Source organism: Lonchura striata, chromosome 4 (assembly GCF_050655825.1).
Source record: "Lonchura striata isolate lonStrDom1 chromosome 4, ASM5065582v1, whole genome shotgun sequence".
NCBI classification, from domain to species: domain Eukaryota; kingdom Metazoa; phylum Chordata; class Aves; order Passeriformes; family Estrildidae; genus Lonchura; species Lonchura striata.
In genome coordinates, this window is record NC_140706.1 from 11350285 (window position 1) to 11365727 (window position 15443).

General features: G+C 36.0%; 1 protein-coding gene across 18 annotated transcripts in view; it reads right to left on the bottom strand.

The window, feature by feature from the left end:
• The window catches only part of SORCS2 (sortilin related VPS10 domain containing receptor 2), a 528299-nt gene that overhangs the window by 97283 nt on the left and 415573 nt on the right, over positions 1-15443 (bottom strand). For all 18 annotated transcript variants that reach the window (XR_014955066.1, XR_013339870.2, XR_014955068.1 and 15 more), the window contains 2 exons: positions 7417-7581; positions 2818-2891 (listed from right to left, as the gene is read on the bottom strand). Coding sequence is in view for 14 of the 18 variants with exons in the window: in XM_077782740.2 (XP_077638866.2) it covers positions 2818-2891; positions 7417-7581 (239 nt within the window). In the remaining 4 variants the exon portion in view is untranslated. The remainder of the gene's footprint in view (positions 1-2817; positions 2892-7416; positions 7582-15443) is intronic.

A 15443-nucleotide genomic window follows, 5' to 3' on the forward strand; every position in this document is an offset into this window, starting at 1 on the left:
TCTGAACATAAATATTTAGAATAGTCAGTCTCTACTGACCTTCCCTTAATATAAATACATATCACATTCCATCAAATTAATTGCATTTAGATTTTCATTGAGCAAAACAAAAAGAAAAGCTTATTCAGGAAATGCATTAAGACCTGACTGCTTTTGGAGGCACAGAAAAAATGGTTTCTACAAAGCACAGGAAAATATTATGACTGATAACATTTGTAGTTACCAGACTGAAATAAAAATCTTAGGCTATATTATTAACCTCAGTGGCAAAGATCAAATTGAAATCAAAGAGGAAACATCTGCTAAAGATCTGCCCAGTGAAATGTTCTTGGCACAACCAGCCATGATCAGCAAGAGGCATGCCCTCATTTATCATGAGATGTACAATTAGCTTGGCACAGTATTTTTAACACATCAGATGTACGCTGACAGGAAAACAACACTAGACTTGCTGTCCTTACAGTCAAACTATTAAAGTTCCCAATTCTTACATCTGTTGAAAATGACACGAACACTTGTTTCTATCTAACACTCAAAAAATTTGGGTGACAAAGGCCATAAAATATTGGGAAGTCTCACATGACAGACAAACTCCCACTGGAAAGCCATCATGTCCAACTCTCTACTCACAGCTCACTCTTTATATATTGCAATTTTCCATATGAGATAGAAGTAAAATATAGGTTTTTATTCTTTGTAAGTTTATGAGAAGGATAATTTGGTAGGGATGCACTGAACGTCTGCTTCCAAACCCTTGCTGCTGCTGGCTGATACAGTTTTTGAGAGAAATCACTCTGGTTTATATGTAGAAATGAGGAAAAAATAACCCTAGAAAATATTTCTACCGATTATAAATGTACTCTTCAAATCTATAATTCTTATTTGTGAGGAATATGACATTTATGAACAACCATGACTTTGAAGTGCTACATTGAAGTAATTCCTATCCTATTCCTATGATACAAGGAAACAAGGATTCTCAAACACAGCAAAATAGAGACTTAATATTAAACATGCCCTTGTAGGCTTTAATCCTTACATACAGGAAACAGTGACAAATTATTTGGGTTGGAGCAAAATTGATGCCCATTTCAGTGGCTTTCTCTATTTTCATAATTTAAGTGTTCTAAGTGTCAGATGAGCAAAAACTCCAATAAAAAAGTCTCTGAGAGAGAGGCTGCCACTCTTATTTCTTACCTGTTAGTGACCTGGATGATTTCCAGACTTCATACATTTTAAAATATTTTTATTAAAGACATATCCACATGCCCTCGTGATTTACATCCCATATAATCTCACTAGGGAAGACTTGGATATAAGGCAGATATGGCATTTCTAACACACAGTGCTACTTAAAAACAATCATACCTTTCCACAGGGTACTTAAAAGACCTGAAAAGTGTATGGCCTATGAAACTCCATCTGCTGTGCAGAAACAAGCTGTTCATTGCTGATCAAAGCTATACTTTGCAGAAGCAAGTAAGCAGAAAGTGTCTGCTCAACTCAGCTGTGTCAGCAGATAAAGTGGAGGCTGGAATAAATCAGATGAATGTTCTACAACCCAACCATAGGCCACTTGTATAAAATTATGGGCAGTAAGTAGGCTGAAAATGAGGCACTTGGAAGTGTGAAAAAGCTTGTGTGCTATGCCCAGGGCTAATGAGACCAACAGGGCAGCAGGGCAGCATAGATCTTGCTCCCAGCTCTTTAGGACAGGGTTTGCACTGTCCCTGTGTCTCTGCCCCAGCCACAAGCTTCCCCCTGCCCAGTTTCTGCAGCAGCAGCACACGTGCAGCACACCCTTGGACTCACCCAGTTATGCTTTGGGCAGTGACTGAAGTATCTGTAGGCACCATAACACCTCTGTGAGCTTCATAATCAGTTTATGCAGGTTTTATTCTGTTGCTTTGTATGAGTATGGCCAGGATGAATATTTATTTCAAACAAGAGTGAAACAACTACATGAAAAACTGGGAGGGTCACAGATGAAACCAAGATCAGGCACCTATTGCAATACTGGCACCACCCCCAGCAAAGCACAAAATATGTTTCCATAGACATATGGAAAATTATACTTCACACAGCCGACAAGGCTCAGAGTCCACTTAGAAGTTAAAAGCCATTTAGGGAACACAAGTGTTTAATGTAGTATGACTTAAACTTGTAATAAAAAATACACTTTGAAATTGAATGTGAAAATTAATTAAAACACTATCAAAAGTTTAATTTTGGTTTTAAATGAGCTATACATTTTTCAAAATAATTTTATTTGTTAAAATAAGGACAATAACTTGCTTTTCAAACATTTTGTCAACCTGTTTAAAACACTTCCTAAATACTTAGTGAGATACATATACAATGTGAGATACCTACAAAATACTTGAGCTGAAAATGAAATAATTAGATATATATGTTCTCAATAAAGTCACATTTTCCACCAGTTTCCTTAGTAGTGGAAGTAGGCATGATCCAGCCTCTTAAAAAAATGTATAGATCTTTCTCTGCAAAAACACTTGTCTCCTTTCTAAAGATCAATTTCACCAGTAAAATGGAAAGCCATTTCATTCAACATTGCAGCTTTCTTTAAATCTTGGGCTCCATAGATTCAGACCTATAACCCTTCCATGGGCTGATACTCAATAAGACCCCTGGCACGAGTATGACTTTGCAATAGAGGAGACAGAAACATTGATATCATCTGCAAAGGGTACCAAGGCTCATACAGTCCCCATCCCTACCTCTGTAAACATCTTCTTGGATTAGAATTAAATACTTTTGCTGCTCATTTTATTATTTCAAAAATAACAGACTTCTTACCAAAAAAAATGATCTTTAGACACTCGTTCCTGCAGAAGGTTCCATTTTTTCCCCAAGTCAATAGATACATAAATCTAGAAAAGGAGAAAAGGTGAGAAATTAGATTATAGGAAACTGATAATACTGTACATCTTCAAAGACAGACCCTATATCACTGTAAGAGAGACAGACTGTATACCAATTAAAAGAAAAAAAAAGAAATAAACCCAAAAAACACATTACCAGGAGCTCAGTACCTTGTTTTCCAGGGTAACAGCATTTCATAGAGAAATTATTTAAAAATATCATCTATAATAAAGAAAATGCTGCAACAATTACTTTTTTTTACTGTGAAAGCATAATTAATTTGGGGTCAGATTCTTTTTTACCTCAGCATTGTTGCACAAGAGGGATGGTAAAAGGCCACTTCTCCTTCTTATTCATTGACCAAAAATGCACAAATGTTTCCTTTATGCTTCAAAACTTAATGCCATCAAAAATACTTAAGCCAGGAAGTCAATAGATTTAAAATTCTGCTAAAATAGGACCAAAATATATTATAGAAATGCTTAAGAGATTTGATGAGAGATGCACTTATGGACTTGCTCCACAGACACTGTTTTGTAACCCATGAGAAGTGGTCCTTTAGCACAGAGGCAGAAGATGCCCTGGAGGAAGTTCCCAGCTCCACCTTCTCTACAAACAGTTCCCCTATGGTAAAAAAAACAAATGCTAATGTATGGATGGATATCATAGTGCAGATCAAAGATGTTCTCCCCAAGAATAATGTGGGATCTAAAATAGCTCTTAACAAATCTTCCTTTAGCATTTGCCTTCAAAATGTGCTTCCTCTAGTTAAAATATGAAGTTTCTATCAGACTTCTAAAAAGACAGATTTAAAGCCCCCCACTGTCTGCATGCATTTCTTATTTGATCCAATTTACATAAGATGGGTTTTCTCTTGATATCTAATAAGGGGGATAAAAAGGCAAGTAAAACTGTTCTCTGATGTAGAAGTCACCAATTCAGTGACTGAGTGTTCTGGGGAAAGTATCTTATAAGGAGTAGTCAGGAATGTTTATGTTTTAAAATGACAGGTTCAATGACAAAAGATAAAAAAACCCCAGTTATGTATTCTGTTCTACTACAGAAAAACAGCAATATTAATATGTAAAGATTAAGGTTGAAGTAACATAGCATAAACTCTATGGGTAAATTTACTGAAGTTTGAATTACAGATAGGAGAGAATTTCCCAGTTACTCTGCGCTTCACAACAACTGGGTTTCCCTGCATTGAAGGAAACACCTGATTAAAGTAGATAGACTACAGGGTAGGAAACTACAGCGGGGACTCAGATTGCTTATTGACTCAGTCAATGCATGGACAGAAATGACTGGGGATAGAAAATTCTTCATCCTCAGAGCTAAATGATTGACCTGCAGAGCCAGACTCTTGATTTGCCTGCTAAATTTCTGCAATTAATTTTATGTGGCTTAGGATTTGGTGCAGCCAGTGTATTTTATAGCATCCTGCTCTGAGCAACCTCCTCTGGGGGGATGGATGAGGCTGTGAATGGACTGGACTCTGCAGGGTGAAGAACCTAAGCTCCTTACTTCTTCAAATACCTGTCACCACAGACATTGCAGAAAAGATAACCACTGGGTTTACCATTTTTCTAAAAGATCCCTGGTCACTGAGTAACCTCCCTCAGTAGACTGCTTAAATCTGGGAGAGATGATAATTTAATGCATTATCCTAACCCTGTTGTCTAAGCTGCAAAGAAAGCCAAGAATTCAGAAGTTCCCGGCAAGAGGGAAGAGAACTGTTTAGGAGAAGGGACAACACTGGCATGTGAACAAAGGCATATATTTTTGTCATCAATGAATTTCAGAAGAAAATGAAAGATTCTCACCCTTTGAACAAAGACACATGTACAAGAGAAGCCAAAGGCCAAACCAAATCCACCCCCTCTCCACAAAACCCAAACTACCTGCTCACATACTAATTTAAGATCAAAGTCTGGGAGCTTATGAGTGAACAGTTTGGCCTTTTGCAGAGGAAAAAAGTTCCTGCAATCTTACTGTTAGGGAGAGTGAACTAGCACTAATAAGGCAGAATCAAACTCAAATGAAATATTAAGTAACACAGTATATTAACTAGATAAAAAATAACATGCAACTAACTTACATACACATTGAACTTTCTGCAATAAAAAACCCAAGTGATGCATAAACATTTTGTTTTTCAACAGGGACATATGATAAAACTCTTAAATGAGATTATATAGGACATGAAAACAGTTATTTTAGTAGATAGCTAAAATCTCTGGCTGAAGCAAACAGATCTAATAGGCCTTATAATTTTGCTTATTTACACTTGTGCAATAAATGTGTGGAAAAGTTTTTAAAAAAATATTGAAAATATTTCCTGTTTGCCCTTTATTTCATCCTTTCTGCTTCCAAATGAACTAAAATTATTATCTAAAATAATTTAAATCTATTGTAATTAAAATCTACTGCATCCTTGACAATTTTTAAAAAAAATATAGAAGCATTTATGTAGGCTCAGCAAATAGATGATTGTTATTCATTATAACAGAGAGGTAGCCAGAAAAAGATTGTATAGATTTGAGGCAATAAATGGATTAATCCAACCACATTGACTGGATTTGTATTCATTTATAGTGTCAGCTAGAGGCTAGAGATTTATTTAAACAGAATCTAGGGTTCTGATGAAAAAACAGTGCATATTTTGCAATATGAAATAAGCCTTAAATCAAATAAAAAGTTGTGAAAAAGGCCAAGATGCTCCAGTAGACAAAGAAGCCTTGCTGACTGCTATTTATGAAAGACCTGATTCCTTGCAGAAATATTGCAGTCTCTTAAAAAAGTGCCTTTGTAAGAAATTATTTGTGTAACAGAAGCTAATGGTTTCTCCATTTTAGAGTTTTAGATTGTATTACATTCTGATACTACTATTTTTTAGAGAAGGTAAAGTTACTTAACTCAAAAACCTAGAGTGTACTGGCTCCTCAAGGCAATTTCAGATGAACACTATCTCAAGATCATTGATTTTAGTACAGTGACCTTTTCTTGTGTCAAGTTGCAATTCTGAGTTTCAACTCCTTCTCTGCAAACATCACTTAATCTTCCTCTCCCTTCTAGACCAAATATATCAGATTTCATACAAAACATAAGCAGGTTACTGACCCAGTTATAGTCAAAGGCATCCTTCATTCCTACACATCTAAGGTAAAGATGTAGGACTTGTCAAGGCAGTCTTTATGGTTGACTCTTTTTAGTGTCATTGAAAGCCTGAAAAAAGTCCATCAGGTTACCTAACCCTTCCAGCTACTCCTGCAGAGCTATTCCTTACTGAATACTTTTTTATTGTTCCTTTATTTTTGTCCAGTCACATTTTAAGCATGGCAAATAGTAGCATAACTCCTTTTGGGAGATTATCCAAGTATAAAATGCCTGAAAATCTTCCTAACATGCTTAAATCATCTAAACACAAACCAACTGCTTTACTTTGTTTTTCTACCTCTTGCTCTCTTCTCACAAATACTTCTACCCACTTGTGGGTTGGACAACTTGTTAGTACACTTTGGACTCTTACACTTCATGATTCTGCCACTCTGTAACTATAAAAAATACAGTAATTATATCTACTGTCAGGAACAAAAGTTAAACCAAAAGAAGAAATTTTCATAACAAAGGCTTTTCATTACTTTGGGCTTCCTTGATGTATTTTATTTATATAAAATGCATTCCAATTATTTGCAATTGGGTTAGGATTTCAAACTAAAGCTAAGTAAAATATTTAGTGTAATTTATGTCTTAGTTTGTTTTGCTATGTTTTTTATTCTAGTTCTATCTTTATTTGCAAATGCCTGTAAACATGAATTGGTTTGGGATCAGCTGTTAACTTACATATTCAAAAACATATCCAAAAGGGTGATACAGCATCACTGGAATCAGTGCAGTATTTGGCTGCATTATGTACAACTTCTCTGACTAATCTGACCACCTAAATATACACTTTCTGTGAGGTATGATGAGGGTAAAATGGACTGGAGTTTACCAATTTAAGTTTAAAATGGGAGTAATGGTAGAGGTGAGTCAAGGTTGCTACCAGGACCGGAATGTCACTATAACAGAGATAATTATTGTACATATCTACAGAGTCACTGATTCCCCAAATCCTTATCTGCTATGTGAGTGTGCAGTTTGTTTTGTATGAGTTTATTTTGTACCCTGTGAACAGACTTTAGAGGCAATATTTCAACTGCATTAACTTCCTACTGTACTATAAATTTTTTATGGTCATTTTCTAGGGAGTAGCATGTTTCATTATTATTTAACTGTATTATGCAGAAGGATAAATATTCTCAATATCCATATCAACTGAAAATGCCATGATTGAAACTACCATAACCACCAAGACTTGGACATCAATAAAATAAATATTTAAATAAATCCCAAAACCACTATATGATTCCCTTCTGGACAACTGTTAATTCATAAAACCCAACACTAATCAGCATGTCAGAATTGGTTTATATAATCTTAATAGAGTAATTCCTAAATGTCATAAAATGCAGTGTCTTCAAGCCTTACCTTGCCTTCCTTGGTATAAGCAAGTATTTTATCTTCTTCTTTTGGGTGAAAAAGGAGAGTTTCCACAAAGAAAGCAATGGGTTGTTTCTGGAAAGTGGCTCCTTCATCTGTGCTTATGAAAAGGCTTTGGTCACGGTCGTTATGGGAAGAACTTACAAGAATTATCTAAAAGACAAAAACAACAACATACCTTCAACAGCCTGATTTCTCTATAACAGAAAACAGGGCCTTTTTTTGTTTTGGTTTGGTTTTTTTTGTGTAAATGTCAGATTCTGTACACACCTTACCTTATATATCAAAATTCTACAGACAAGAAACTCAAATCACCTAAGAGATAAGGATTGCAAGATTTTATTAATCTTCCCTGACCAAATCCATGAATGTTAAATTCTATAACTTCTCTTGCAACCCACACCAAACTGATTATGCTTCTCATCTCTACTCAGAATGACTGCCTTGGGTTTTGGTGGTTGTACAAGGTTCATGAGACCAAACAACAAAATCACCAGACTAATGAAAAAAAATATTACTAGTAATGGCTAATTTTAACATGTCCATATAAATACATCTCTTTATCTAGTGAGGCTACTAAATGTAAAAATAATCATTTCCATAACAGAAGACTGACAGAGGAGAAAGAACTTCTTTATAATTTCTCTCTATTTTTTCACCATTCTCTTCTTCCTGACATATTTTGAACAAAAAGGCAATTCACTTTGATGCAGAAGAATATGCCAACAAATTATTTGCATTTCCTTCTCAGGTCCAAACAATGCCTTGACTCAAGATAATATCTTGAGCTGTTTCCTTGTGTGACCTTTATGTTAAGCTTTAAGCAACAAAGAAATTCTCCCCATATAATTTACTGAGAATTTCACTCATTTCAACTTCTTCACCTTTTGCTATAACATCATGGTTCTAAAACTGCCAACGTGAGGATCCATTTTGATTTTTTTCACAGATCAAAAGGGTCCAGTTGGCATTCAAAAATCTGCCCTATCAACCAATAGCTTGCAAACAAACTGAATTTTCAAAGTCCAGCTGGGCTCCCTCTAGCTCACTCTTCAAAGACAATTTAAAAAAAATTCCTTAATTCAAAATGTATTTAGAGATTCTGCAAATGGTGCAGAAAACACCACAGAATACTGATCACTCTGATAACAGTGACTGTAAATTGCTTACAGAGATAAATGACAATTAGTTATGCTAACAGAATTACAAGAATGTGAATACAAAAAAGGAAAGAGATTAACAAAAACAGTACAATTTTTATGTAGTCATTTTCTTAGAGCAGAGCTGAAGTTAAAATTTCAAAACGTCAAATGAATTATACAGATATGACAGCTGGGCTGAGCTTTTACTGCAATTGTTCTTGGGGGGAAAACTATAAATTCAACATTTATAGATGCTCCAATTTGACAAGTAACTTAAGCATGTGCACTTTTCCTTGAAGCACATACACAGTGGCACTAATTTCAAGGGCTTTCATATACCTAAAATGGGGAACTTATTGAAGAACATTGTTGAACAAGAGAGACAAGGCAAATGCTTCAGGGTTCATGGTCCAGTGCTGAAATCCCACACTAAAGCATATATTAAGGCAAATCTATTCCATTAGCTGCGTGACTAGGTCAGTAAAAAGAGCAAAATAATAACCCATTACATTGTTATAATCTTCTAATTTTTAATGATATAATTTACCAAAGAGAAAGAAAATTACATTTTTTACTGGAAAGCCTCTGTAAATGACACCCTCACAAATGCCTGCTCTTATTTCTACTGTATCCAATGGCTTTCTGTCTCTTGGGCTTTTTGTCTCTTCAAACAGTGTCTGTTTAATTCATTGCTATCTACACTCCACCAGTAGCTGCTGGTGGCATAGATACAGAATACAAAGATTCTTGTTACACTCTCATTTATTAGGTTTTCTGCAGCAGGCATGGCATGAACCTGAAATTGAATGTGGCTGCCATGTGCTGCCCTGTCCCTGTGGCTGCATCTCAAGGGGGAGTGAAGAAGTGTTTATGCCAAGCACAAACATTAATACTTTCTTGCCAGACTCCTGTCTGTGACTTAGGCTTAAAATATCTAATTTGGAAATAAATTATTGGAAATAAATAAATTCAAACTATTTTCCTGCCAAGAGAGATATATAGGGCTCACTCCTAGTGTTCATGACCAGAACATAGAGAGAAGGACCTGATCCCCAGAAAAGGCATGAACTGCACTTGTACAGAACAGTAATCTCTGGACTACAGCAATACTGTCTTCCTTTTTTTTTTTTTTTTTTTTTCTGACCCTATAAATCTTACACTTAAAAGAAATCAAAATTATGGCTTAAAAATAATAAAGGAATGAGATTTATAAAATTGGGAGTGGTTTTCACTGTTAATGAGGCTTAAATATAGGTAATTTAGTTTCATAATGTGGACTCAACAGCACTGAAATCATAAGAAAAAATGCTTGTTATAATGTAATGCAAACACACTGTGATATTTGCTAATGCTGTCCTTCAAAAATATTATGTATATTTTGGAGTTAAAACTATTTCAAAAAGTAGCCTAAAGAACTGTAGACTTACAAGTATATATGGCAAGGTTGCTAACTATTCTTTTATTCACACACACATCATAATTCATTTAAATAAATATTTTTGAATTTCCCTCAGTGTTGTAATTTATATTTCAGTAGTTTAAACTGATCATTATGTGTCAGACATAAAGATTTCCTCCCACAGCTAACACACCGGGTGCTCAGACTTGCCTGCTGGCTAACACTAGTTATTTAGGAAAATGCTCCAGAGTAAATATTGTATCCACATTAGATGCTTTCCATAACAAGTTTTATTTACTTTGCAAGCAGACCAAGTATCAAAACCCTCCTGAAAGCAACTGATGAAGGGATGCAACTGGGACACACTATCTGGAGAGCCAACTAGCAGTGATGGCTTTAACTCAAAATAAACTTCTTCCTTGAATAAGTCTGCATTTAAAAACCAGAACAGATTTTAAGCACAGATAAATTTGAGCTCCTTATAAACATTTTGCATATAATTTCTCACTCCTGTGAGACTCTTCTAAAATTTTTTTTAAATTGTGACTTTATATTATGTTGTTTATCTCAGACATCAGTACTTAATCTCAAACCATCTAAATAAACCATAATAACGTGTATACAGTCAAACCTTATGTAAGGTCTTATGTAGCTCTGTCAGTAGCTACACAGAAGTAAAAAAAAAATATTTCAAGGAGATAAACAGCCTTATGGATTGTAAAGAAACAGAGTAAAAATAATATCTGTTATAGACAAACAAAGGGAAAAGGAAAAAAAATCCAATAAAAGAAAAACACCACACCATACCAATATAAAAACTAAACCATTCCAAAACTAAATAAAACCCATGCTTTTCCTCATTACAGGAAATGTCAGTGAGACAGGAGTTAACAGAAAAACCAAATAAATCTGAAAATAACATAATTAAATCCATTTGTTTAATCTCTCTTTCAAGAATGATTGGCCGATATGCGTGTCTAACCATTCCTACTATGAGTGGAATCACAATCTGAGCCCCAAAGAATGAAAAGATTCTGATGGCTTAGACTACAGTTCTTTGCGCATCAGACTTTTTCTTTCACTGTTACCATGAAGATTTGGAATAATCATAGTGATTACTCCGGAGTCTTAACTGTAGATTTGGCAGCAATTCAAAGCTATGCTGCAATTTCAAGTGGCAATAAACAGAGGATATTAACATGCATCATTTGCACTGTGTCTGAAATATAACCCCCCTCCCCTCAGTTTAGGTCCAATCAAAATTTAAACTCAAGACAAATTTGATCTTAATCAGCACTTTCTCTAAAACAAGGCAATTTTCTAACATATTACAATTGTGCTGTCTCTTTCAACTCCAGCAACTGATCTTAATTTTAATTGTAGCTTTTATTTCCCTTTCTATTTCCCTGGTATTATAAAGGAAAAAATAAAAAGTAAAAATGCCCATGATTAATGAATTTTTATACTCACAACATCTGACTTGCTATAGGAGATTTCTGCAGTAAGTGGTGAGAGAGATGAGACACTATTTTTTAATTCTATAATCCTCCATAAAGTCAGAAATCAAGATACTCCTCAGTACGCCTTACTGACCCTGAAGGAAGAAACCTCCTTTGGTCAGAGTAGGAAAGGAAAACAATGTAGAGATTCTGCATTTATGCACACAGCAGACATGCACTGAGAAGCCAAGCATGGCCATGAAAAATCTATGCTTCCTCAGCCACCCCCAATACACTGAACTCCCACTGGACATTGAGGATTCATCTCTGGAGGCATCAATACAATCCCAGAGAATGCTGCACCCACTCCAGGGAAAAAACCCTTAATGATGTGAACTGATAAGCCATCCACATTGAGCTCAAATAATTTCATAGAACACTTCCAGGGAGGGGTCATTAATAACTACTCTGAACAACAATCTTTCCAGCACCCATCATCTCACAGTAAAGAACTTTTTTTCCTAATATCCAATCTAAATCTGCCCTTCTTCACCTTAAAGCCATGAAGAACATGCAGTGCTAATGCTTAGATGAAGGTGCTTAGCTAAGCTGGAGACCAGGCACAGAGCATCACCTGGTGCCACCATCACAGAAACCTCTGTGCCTGCACAGCTCTGATGGGAAATGGTCTTTGTGCCAGTTCTGCCATTTTCTGGGCAGTATTCACAGAGCTTCACAGCACTGCAGTCACACCCTCGACATTTCTAAGATTAATTAACTAATCTATTTTTCTTGGGTTTACAATTGATTAGATACACTTGGCTGAGAGATTACTAAAGCTCCTAGTCCCACTTGTAAATGAGATGCTGCATTTTAGGCAGCATTCATAAAACACACAAAGTGGACTGCAAAGGGTTATGGTTTTTATTTTGGATGGTATGAGAGACTTGATAACTCAAGAGTGGCTAGGTGGGAGTGAAATATAGTCTCTTTATTCTCAGAGTGGTGAAAAACAATACCTAAAAAATCAACCCAAGGTCATTCCAAGCAGAGAGTAAAATAAAATGTCTCCGAGATAGCACTTTAATCTTGTAGATTTCCCCTGGAAGTTATATTACAAAATCACTCCTCACAAATGTTAAGTTATAAGTGGATCTAACAAGTGCTTCTGTGTCCAACTGAATTGGGTGGAATACATACAGAAAGGAATTTACATACATCCCAGAACAGTATTTTACTTTTTATGCTAAGCATTCACAGCTTCCTCTAGAATTCTTACTTTCTCTTGAAGTAAGCTGTCACACAGAACCATTTCAAAAACAGCAACTGGTTTCTAGGAGAACCACCATAAGGGAAGAGAAAATGGGACTATTAAGGGTGATTCCTGAGAATTATTTGCTACACTAATCACATAATCTCAGGGCACAATCAAAGGCCATCTGAAACAATCCTGGTGGAGCTAATGTATCACAGTTTCTTCTCCCCTGGGTTGTGGGCAGCTCATTAACCATTTGGAATATCACAACAGAAGGTGCAATATTTTTTGTCTAATATCAGCAACATATTAGGCATTTTAGGATGTGGAATGAATATTTATAGGTCAGGATCTTAAAATAAGCTGGTTAGCAACTGGAGCAGTTGGTAATATATAAGACATGCTGAAAATGGAGTGAACATCAGAGTTAGTGCCTTAACAGAAAAATGTGTTCAGAGTAACCGGACAGAGCACAGTTGGCTTACACTGCACTTAGGCAAGCCTGAAATAATATAATCAGATCATAAAAGAAAATAGTTTTGAAAGAGTTGGCTTTCCTTTAGGGCATTCACCACAGTGAAATCAAGTTTAAGGGTGCTTACATATCATAATAATGAATGCCTGCAGAGAAACAGCTGTGGATGTTCTGACTGGTGTTGATGAACAGACTGACAATTCTGCCCTGTTGGCAACCTCTATCTACCTAAATCTGACAGATCTTTTGAACTAAACACCTCAAAGGGGCTGATGATGCCAAGTCTCTAGGGGGATACCAATTACAACCCAATTTATTAGTCTCATTACTTAGAGAAGGGTAGAGATACACAAGCTGATCCCAATTCCTCCACAGGAACAAATCTCATGTGTCTATAACCTGCTAGAACCAAATCATCATTGTCACTTGACTACCATGACAGTGCAAATTCTCATGAGAAATGCTGTCTTCAAAAACATTTCAGAGCAGTACCTCATGCTACCATCCTGAGAATTAAAAAAAAAAACAACTGGCACACATGAATTTCTGCAAAATACTGAGAAAGGCATGAACATGCCAAAGATCACAGTAAAAACAGAAGAGTCCTTTGACCTTCTTGCAAAGTTCAGTGTTAGCCTGGCTATTGCTAATTCTTCAGCAAAAGTGATCATTTGATGTATCCCTTGTAGATTCCTACATCCAAAGTGGGCAAAAATTAATGTTAAGATGCTTTGAGGGATGGTCACCATGTTGGTTTGTTCACATATTCAAAAGTTTGGGCCTAAAATTGATGCACTCCAATGTATCAAGAGCTAAATCTGATAGTTTTTCCAGCAGTTTGAGAGGGGAGTTGCACTGGGGAAGGCATAGTGCCAATTCTTGTCACAGCAGGAGAATCGTCCCTAACCTGGCTTCATATTCCCCATGAAATAAGAACATTTTCTTTGTCTCAGAGGGAAAAAAGAAAAAAGAAAAAAAAAAAAAAAAAAGGGGGGTTGTATTTAAAAGCAGAAATGGGCAAGTTTCACTCTTTCCCACCAATATTTCCACAAACATTAGTATTTACCAGAAAAACAGGCACACACAGATCTTTTTAGCTTAGACATTCACAGATTAATCTAATTAAAAAAGTTATTTTGTAGACCTCCAACTAAACTGCAAATATTTTCTGCCTGAACACATTACAGAGTAAAAATATAAAACAATGCTTTCCAAACAGGATAATGGATGCACAATAAATGACTGCATATGTGATTTGATCTAAATTAATGAAGAAACAGCTCAAACAGTTCCTAGCCACCAGCCATTAATTTGTCAACAGCAAAATCTACACTAAGCTCAAAGAAAAATTACGTGGATGGTAATTAGTGAAAGGGAGAAAACATGAAGGAAAAAAGGCAGTTTTGGTGGTTAAAATTATCACTCATATAGGATTGATCAGGACCTCACCATCCTCTGTAATAGATAAAACACTTTTCTGTCTTAAAAATACTAAAGGTATGCCTTTTGGTCCTTTACTACAAATCTCATCTCTGTTATAAGGCTGTATAAGAATTTTCTGGGAAGACTACAAAAATGAGCTCTCAAAACATTGCTCTGGGGAATCTCACTTTGAACAATTTTTCTCCTCCAATCCCAAATACTCATCAGGTGTTTTCACAGGCAAAGGTCTTCCCATAATACACCCAAGACACCCCTAACACCAGTTGAAACATCAACTTCAAGCACATCTATTCCTCTCTCTCCCAGTTTTATAGAGCACTTCTTAGGGAAATCAAGGTATTTAATGACTGCCACAAGTTATAAAGAATAAGTAGCATTTTCCAAACTTGTAAGAAAGAAATGTGTCTCTGTGTGTGTGTGTGAATATACACGTTTGCAAACACACACAAGGTCAAACAACCAGAAGGGTCACTTCCAAAGATGCTGACTAATCTCTGAGAGCTTTGAAAGGCTCAGTGACTGGGAGAAGCTCCTGAAGACTGGAAAACAATAAACATCATGCCTGTCTTAGCATCATCTACACAGTGCCTGTGTGTCTCACATGTCTCACATGAATTTTGCTTTTGCCCATTTTTGGATCTAAAGGGAGGAAATGAGCTGTTAAAGTCCTTATCCTTCAGGAAGCACCTGATTCCTTTTGGAAAGTGTAGGCACTTACCTGAAAGGAGGTCTGGGTATAGTTAAAGATGGTCTTCTCCCCTAGACCATGAGGGAAAACACAAGCCTGGGGGAAAGAGCTCCTCTGAGCAAGACTTTCATACTTAAGTCACAACAGATTATGTGGGTTTGCAGGAGAAAATGG